Below are 8,840 nucleotides of genomic sequence, written 5' to 3'. Positions count from 1 at the left end.
TTCACAAAGGACTACTATAACAATATAATGGAAATTGTAAAGGAGATTTTCGAGTCCGCAGTGCTCCAATTGGCTCAAACCCCGACGAGAGAATTGCGCTTAACAACTGATGAAGGAAATACAGCTTCCAACGAGTACACTAAACTAGTTCGCAGACAAAGGGTAATGATGGCCTCGTTGCGACGTTTACTGAACAACAACGTTTCCAACAATTAATAGGCTGTGGGAAAATATAGAAAACATTCACTTCAGGATATATGAGATGTTCGACAACCCAACCGAGCAGGGCTACAAGCTCGATAACTTCCTTTCACTTGAAGAAAAGGTATGGAGTACTTTATAAGCAGCTAATAGTGACTCCCATTCTGAGAAATCTTTAAACCAACTTCCGATTAAACTGCAATCAATTTCATTGCCGAAGACAATTATTCCAAAATTCGATGCCACCTATTTAAAATGGCAAGAATTTCACGACCTATTCTCGCAACTGGTAATAAATCAACCTCTTTCAAAAGTTCAGAAAATGTGGTACTTGAAAACTCCCTTAGGGCCAGTTGTTCAATGTCTGGTTATCACTATCTACCAGTTAAACATCATTATCGATGATTTCGACATCATGCATATAACATGTGATAAAGCAGTCTTTGCATTTAACCGGAGCTTCTGCCTCCGATTTGTGTTAACCAGACAACGAACAACCGGCTCTTAGTGGGGGAGGCTGGAAATCTAATTAAACATTTCGCATCAACAGGAGAGAATTTTTATGCAGCTTGTTTCATGCTTCTGGAGCGTTACAACAACAAACGCTTGCTGGTGAGCAAGTTAGTAAATGAGCTAACTACTACACCTGGAAGCACATCAATGGACAATGTTAAAAAGCTGCATGACACAACACAAGAATGTCTATTAGCATTGCAAAATTTGCAGATAGACACATCAACATGGGAGCCACTTCTGCTCCCCATTCTACTAAAGAAACTGGATCAACCGACTCGTTTGCGGTACGAACAATCATTATCAAAGCCACGGGAGGTACAAACACTCAAGGAATTACTGCAATTTGTGGAGAAACACTTTCAATCCATGGAAGCGATGGGTGCCAAAGACAAATCTACAAGCTCAACTGCAAAGGTGTGCACTTCAGTCTCCAAAGGTCATAGAAATGACACTTGCAGCATGTGCAAAAAAGGAAAACATCCATTATTTTCTTGCAAGGAATTTTTACAACAGTCTCCATCGGCACGCTTTCAGTTCATACAAGGGCAGAAATATTGCCACAATTGCCTAAAACCGGGACATGGTTCTAAAAATTGTCTATTAAGAAACTGTCTGAAATGCAACAAAAAACACAACAGGCTGTTACATTTCGAGGATTCAAAAAGGGATGTGAGCAAAGACATTACATCAGTAGCCACTCCAACACAAGACAACGGATCGCAAAGTACTACACCATCCAGGACCAAATCAACGCCATCAAAAGACGAAGCAGCGTCACTTACCACCGCAGAGCACACAAAGTCAAACACATATGTACTACTCAGCACTGCCATGGTGAATGTTAGAGGAATCGGAACAGAAGTGCAGTGTCGGGCAACTCTCGATTCAGGCTCACAAGTTAATTTTGTGACTGAACGATTGGTTAAACGTCTTGGCATCTCAACTATACCAGCATCAATATCCATTAGTGGCATTGGGTCGAGGAGCACTAAGATACAGCATCGAGTCAATGTGGCGCTACAGTTTCGGATCAACAACTTTACAACGCGGCTAGAGGCAGCGGTATTGCCTCAGATTATATCCCCGCAGCCTTCGCAAGAAATCAAGATCGACGAATGGCAAATACCTGAGAACATCATGTTAGCCGATCCATCATTCAATCATCCTGACAAAATTGATATATTGCTGGGGGCGGAATTCTACAACCAACTGATGGCAGCAGGGCAAACCAAACTGTCTGATGACCTACCCATTCTGCAAAGTACAGTGCTGGGATGGATCATCGCGGGAAAAGTTAGTGGCAACTACATCTCAAATGAAATATGTGGAATCTGTACCAACGATCACATCAACTTAGATGCAGCCATTGCTCGATTATGGGAACCTGAGGATGTTGCAACTGTAAGAAAACAACATTCCGCAGCAGAAAAACAGTGCGAAGCTCACTTCGCACAACATACACTCATCAATGAAAATGGGAGATTCATGGTAAGGCTACCATTTCATGAAAATCCGGAGGCCTTAGGGGAATCCTATGGGATGGCGTATAATCGATTCCTGGCCTTAGAACGTCGACTGGCAAAATCGCTCCAGACAAAGAATCAATATGTACAATTTATGGAGGAATATGGGATCTTGGGGCACATGACGCAAGTGGATATTGATTCCATCAGTAAACCTAGGAATCCTCTTGGTGCTCAGTTTCTACAGGACAAGTTTTATGTAGATGACGGAATTGGTGGGTCAGACAGCTTAACCACGACGATGGAAATCCAACAGCAACTGATACACATCTTAAAACAACGTGGTCTTAACCTAAGAAAATGGTGCGCCAATCACTCACAATTGCTGCAAAATGTTGGCATGGAGGAACAAGAAGTTGACATAGACTTTGACAATGACATCAATCAAACTATAAAAACGTTGGGGTTAATATGGATGCCTAAGATGGATCGATTCTGCGTAAAGGTATGCCTAGGAAGCTGCAGTCTTGCAACTAAACGCTCAGTAAGCGCCGATCTTGCAAGGCTCTTCGATCCGTTGGAGATACTAGCACCAATTGTAGTCATGGCAAAACTATTTATTCAAGGTCTCTGGCAACGGAAACTGACATGGAATGAAGCATTACCAGCCGATATGAATGAGAGATTGCCTTGAGCTCTGTGCATCAGTACTGGGTGCCCAACTAACTACAAGTGTCAAATCAGACCTTAAGCTAGACGATGTGGCTACATACTTTGGGACTGATTCACAAATCGTGTTGGCGTGGATTAACTCATCCTCAGCATCATACCAATTATTTGTGGCAAACCGTATAGCTGTTATTCATGAGCACACTGCCGCTGAACAATGGCGGCATATAAGCTCAAAAGACAACCCAGCTGACATTCTATCTCGAGGACTGCCACCGGGGAGACTAAAAACCTGCAATATGTGGTTTTATGGGCCAACAAACTTGCTTGGTAAACAAGTAATTTTTAGCAAAAAAAAACCGACTTAAAAAAAATATATATATATCTATATATTTCATGAGATCTAAACCAAATTAGTATGGGACCACCTCTGAGACACTACCTTTCCGTTGCAAAAAAAGAATTATTGAAATCGGTTGACGTGGTGCAAAGTTATGCGGTAACATACATAAAAAAAAAAAATAAAATATTCCGACGAACTGATAACCTCCTCCATTTTTGGAAGTCGGTTAAAAAGACACTTGGCCTTCAAAGTATTCCAAGGCATTATCAGTAATCGACGAAGGTATCAACATGGAACGGAAAAGGGTGACATCAGTCGCTGTTGCAACCACTGGACATGAAGGAAGCGTACTTTATAGCATTCGACACAATGGCTCTTTCAAAACGTTACAAAGAGTGACAGGCTACATGCTGCGATTTATCAACCAGGCCAGAAACCAATCGTGGCAGTCAGACATTCCCTTGACTGTACACGAATTGGAAAAAGCGCTTGTGGTAATCGTTCGTACAATGCAGCAATTGGACTTTGCGGAAGAGCTTCAGCACCTTAAAAAATACAACGACGTTCGCAAAAACAGTTCTTTCCGCAGCCTTTCACCGTTTCTGGACAATAATGGCATCATCCGAGTTGGGGGGCGTCTACAAGCATCAGAATTTGCATACGATGCCAAACCCCCCTATGCTAATTCCACATAACAATTCACTCGCCAAATTATTAGTACAAATGATCCATAAAGAAAACCGTCATTGTTGACCTCAAGCGCTCTTAGCTTACACAAGGCGAAGATTTTGGCCTATTAAGAGAAAATTGCTGACACGATCAATTGTGCTAAACTGTGTAAGATGCACCAAAGCTAAGCCAAAACTAATGAGTCAAATTAATGGGAACTTGCCTTTAACAAGAGTAACTCCAGCAAGACCATTCATCAACTCAGCCGTGGACTTCTGGGGGCCAGTTTGGGTTCACTTCAAGATAAGGGGAAAGAATCCACAAAAGGCCTATGTAGCGGTATTTTGCTGTTTTGCCACAAAGGCAGTACATTTGGAATTAGTCAGCGACTTAACGACGGATTCATTTATTGGTGCCTTAAAACGATTTATAAGCCGAAGAGGACATGTCAAAATTTATATTGTGACAACGCAACCAATTTTGTAGGCGCGAAAAATTAGCTTTCTGAACTTACTGACGTTGTTTATGGAAATTCATCACGAGAATCAATAGTAAAGCAGTGAAGCGGAAAGGGAATAATATTTCATTTTATATCTCCTAGGACTCCACATTGTGGCGGTTTATGGGAAGCAGCGGTGAAATCAGCTAAGCAACTACTAATAAGAAGCACCTCGACAGCGTCCTTAACGTATGAAGAATTGGACACGGTAATTATCGAGGTGGAAGGAATCCTAAATTCCAGACCAATCAGCCCAATGTCCGACAATCCTAACGATCTAACAGCTTTAACTCCAGGCCACTTCCTCATAGGAGAACCCCTTAATGCCCAAGTTGATCCAACGTGTAGGCCACAGCAAACAAATTTATTAACAAGATGGAAACTTGTTTCTCACCTCAAACGCGAGTTTTGGAATCGGTGGTCCCGCGAATATTTATCTGACCTTCAGCTGCGAAATAAGTGGAAGACACAACACAACAACATCAACGTAGGTGACATCGTGATCATCAAAGAAGACAACACACTGGTACTTCAGTGGAAGAATCATCAATGTATATGAAGGAAACGACGGTGTAGTGAGAGTGGCTGATGTAAAAACTGCTAGTGGCACCTGCAAGAGGCCTATTCATCGGCTTGCACCCTTGCCCAAGCAAATAAATGATGCCACAGAACGACAATCAACCAACAAATTGCTTGAGGAAGACAAAATTCCATCAAGGAAGAATAATCCTTCCTTACACCAAGGACTTGCTACACTTCTGATTACCCTACTCATCTTGCCATTGGCTTTAGGAGCTGAACTTCAAAATAAGCGGCTTGGATCAAGGCTTGGCATTCATTTTGAAGGAATAGGCTCAACAGCCATATCAATGCTACCAATTCCTACTAGGACTAATGGGACTATGCTTGAAATAAGTCCGTGTGCTGCAGTTTTGGCAATAAACACAGCTCTCGGTCAATATTTCCCTCTGAGCATTTCCAAATTTCAATCTTGTGTGGATATCAAAAATGGAAATTACATCTGTTCTAAAATTCAAATTCGTTATAGTCACGGTTCATCTAAATGCGCATGTGCAGTAAATTTGTTCAACAACAAGGTAACCGAGGTTCAATGTCAGTTGAAGATTCTCTGTTTCGGCTAGAATATCTGAAAGAACAATACGCGTGTTCATGGGGAGAAATTCTACGCGACTTCCATAGGCTATTGAGTGGGGAGGGGCGTGAATGGCTTTATATTAAGTCGCATGGTAAAGTTCATTGGCCTAGCTTGCAATTCGCACTTCGACGCCAATTCGCATCACAACACACCGACTTCGAGCTTCTGATGGAGTTGAGTGAGCGGAACCAAAGACCTGGTGAATCCATAGATGAGTATTTTCACGTGGTGGGTACACAGCGCTCACGACTTAGAAATTCAATTCCGGAGTACGAGATTATTCGATTAGGGAATGTAAGGAAGTGGAACGGTGTTTTCCGCGTAGAGATCGCACACTAACAAGTGGCTTTGTTCCACGCTCACAACACGTCAATGAAATCATGTCGATCGAAGTCGAAGAACATTTCTCTCCCGGTGATGAGGGTCAAGTCGCCGTGGAGAAAATACGCCACCAAGGTGCGGCTAGACAGCCAGCTGGGCGCAGAAAGATATCGTATGGGAATTGTGGTGTGGAAGGCCATCTCTTCACCGATTGCATGTCCATGCAGCGCCGAATATTTTCCTTCAAATGTGGGAAGTCAGATGTTATAACACCGAAATGCCCGGTATGCAACCCAGCGGGAAACGCCTTACGGAACGCCATTACGACGGGGGAATCGCGCTTCACACAAACCCCGCACCAGTAGATGCCTCGACCAACACACCAACAGCCGGCGGGCTAAGTCGTGAGGTAAAACGACCTGGAACTACAACAAATATTAGCATTTTCGAAAAACAAAAATAACACAAATAAAGAGTTGCCCAGGACTGTGAGCATGCCATCCTACGAAGAAAGAATGAGGAAGTATTTGGAAGCACGCCAACGCATTTTTGCCGACAGCGCTTTGATGGGACGCAGAAGGGTGTCGCGGAAGGTTCAAAAGGCGCGTGACAGGTTTCGACAACGTAAGCTGCTGCGCCGTGTTTATGCCGACATCGAAATTCAGGGTATTCGTACACGCGGATTGTTAGATACTGGCGCATCAGTAAGCATTCTGGGCCGTGGCTGTAGGGAGTTCATAGAGGAACTAGATGCCTCAATTGAACGGTACGTTTCCAGTGTAAAAATGGCAGGAGGACGCTCACACAATGTGCTAGGCAAACTCACCTTACCTGTAAAGTACAAAGATCTAGAACAAAATATTTATGCCCTCACCTTGAACAAAAGATCTACTTAGGGGTGGATTTCTGGCGCGCATTCCAGTTGGATCCAGATGTGATATCAATAGATGAAATCAACTTCAGCAAATTAGAGCGCGATTCGGTGACCGAAGAGCATAAGGACGAGCGGCGTGTCCTGCATATTCTTCCGCCAGAGCAAAAACAACGTCTACAGCAGGTGGTCAGCGGCTTCAAAACTTATGAAGAACATGGGTTAGAACGCACTCACCTTGAAAAGTATTCCATCAAGCTGCTCGAAGATGCGGTGCCAATCAAAGACCGCCACTACCCTTTGTCCCCGTCAATGCAAGCGATCGTTTACGAAGAAGTAGATAAAATGTTGGAATTAGGCGTGATCGAGGAAAGCGAAAGCCCGTGGAGTAACCGCACGACAATTGTTCGTAAACCGGGGAAAAATCGCTTCTGCCTCGACGCGCGCAAACTGAACGCTGTAACCGTGAACGACGCCTACCCGCTGCAGAACATCGAAGGCATACTCAGCCGCATCGACGACACCCACTTTATAAGCAGTGTTGATCTAAAATTCGCTTTTTGGCAGATTGAGTTGGAGGACAAATGCAAACCATACACTGCGTTCACGGTACCTGGACGGCCCCTGTATCAGATTGTAACAATGCCGTTCGGTTTATGCAACGCCGTGCAGCGGTTGTGCCGACTAATGGATCGCGTAATTCCTCAGAATCTTAAAGGAAACGTTTTCATATATCTTGATGATTTGCTGATCATTGCGCCAGATTTTGATTCGCACCTACAAATCCTAAGCGAGGTATCCACCTGTTTGAAAGATGCGAATTTAACCTAAAGTGGTTGATGTCGGTAAAAGATTTAAGTGGGAGATAAGCCAGGTGGTCCCTACAACTGCAGGCATTCAATTTCCATATCGAGCCCCGCAAAGGCGCTGACAACATAGTCGCCGAAACACTATCGCGCTGCATTTAAGAAATCGCGGACTCACCAATAGCAACCATGGACACGCTGGAGTTCGAATCGCAGGCATACCAGGAGTTGGTGAAGACGGCCCAAGCTAATGTCGAGCGACTGCCCGACCTAAAAGTAGAGGATGGTCTTGTCTTTAAGAAAGCTTTAGTTAACGATGTCGAATGTGAGGAGAATGAGTGGAAGCTGTGGGTGCCTGAGTCGCTTACCTCTGCCCTTATAGAAAACGCTCATTGTGTAGAAACCGCCGCACATGGGGGTATGGCAAAAACTCTAAGTCGCTTAAGACGGCTGTATTACTGGCCAAATATGGTAGTCCAAGTCCGCAACTTTGTACGCAATTGTCAGACCTGTAAAGAGACGAAACCAAGTAACGCGACTCTAAGACCCGGCACGGGGAACGAGGTAGTCACAGTCCGGCCATTTCAAAAATTATATGTAGATTTCCCAGATCAAAGCGCGGTAATAGTTTTTTTTTTATCGTAGTAGATTCACTTTTCCAAATTTATTTTCTTAAAAGCGATGCGCGAAGCCACAGCTGCAAATGTAGTAAAATTTCTCACAAATTTGGTGTTCCGGAGATCATACGGGATTCAGACCACGGGAAGCAGTGTACGTCAAAACAATGCCCGCAGTTGTTGGATGCTTTTAGCGTTAAACATATGAAAACCGAGTATTATGCTCCGCAATCCAATGCAGCAGAACGCGTAAATCAATCGGTGCTGGCGGCCATCCGGTCATACCTCGAAAAGGACCATCGCGATTGGGATTTGTACTTGTCTGAAATTGAGTGCGCTTTACGTAGCGCGGTACATTCTGCGACCGGAGTTTCTCCATATTTCGCCTTGTTCGGAATGAATATGTTTTCGAATGGCGCGGATTACGCGTTTGCACGAAAATTGAGCAGCCTGAATGATCACGAAATTTTTCTCCTGGACAATAGCGATAGAATCCGAATAATGCGCGAGAAGATTAAAGAAAACATGCACGACACTTATGAAACGAATGCAGCACGGTACAACAAAAGAATTCGCGAAGTTAGCTTCAGGCCCGGCCAAGAAGTATACAAACGCATTTTTGTTCTAAGCGACTTCAAAAGAAATATAAACGCAAAATTTTGCAAAAAATTCACAAAGTGTCGCATGGCAAAAGCACTCGGTAATAATA

General features: G+C 43.7%; 1 protein-coding gene across 1 annotated transcript; it reads left to right on the top strand.

The window, feature by feature from the left end:
• The first annotated feature begins 777 nt into the window (after window positions 1-777).
• LOC118751381 lies at window positions 778-2,874 on the top strand. Its single transcript, XM_036486203.1, has one exon. It carries the CDS (start codon window positions 778-780, stop codon window positions 2,872-2,874), a length of 2,097 nt encoding a protein of 698 aa, XP_036342096.1.
• Window positions 2,875-8,840: the final 5,966 nt, after the last annotated feature.

This window comes from Rhagoletis pomonella, unplaced genomic scaffold, assembly GCF_013731165.1.
Source record: "Rhagoletis pomonella isolate Grant_MI unplaced genomic scaffold, Rhpom_1.0 Rhpom_scaffold_00662, whole genome shotgun sequence".
Lineage (NCBI taxonomy): Eukaryota > Metazoa > Arthropoda > Insecta > Diptera > Tephritidae > Rhagoletis > Rhagoletis pomonella.
This window is presented reverse-complemented; position numbering and strand designations above follow the sequence as displayed.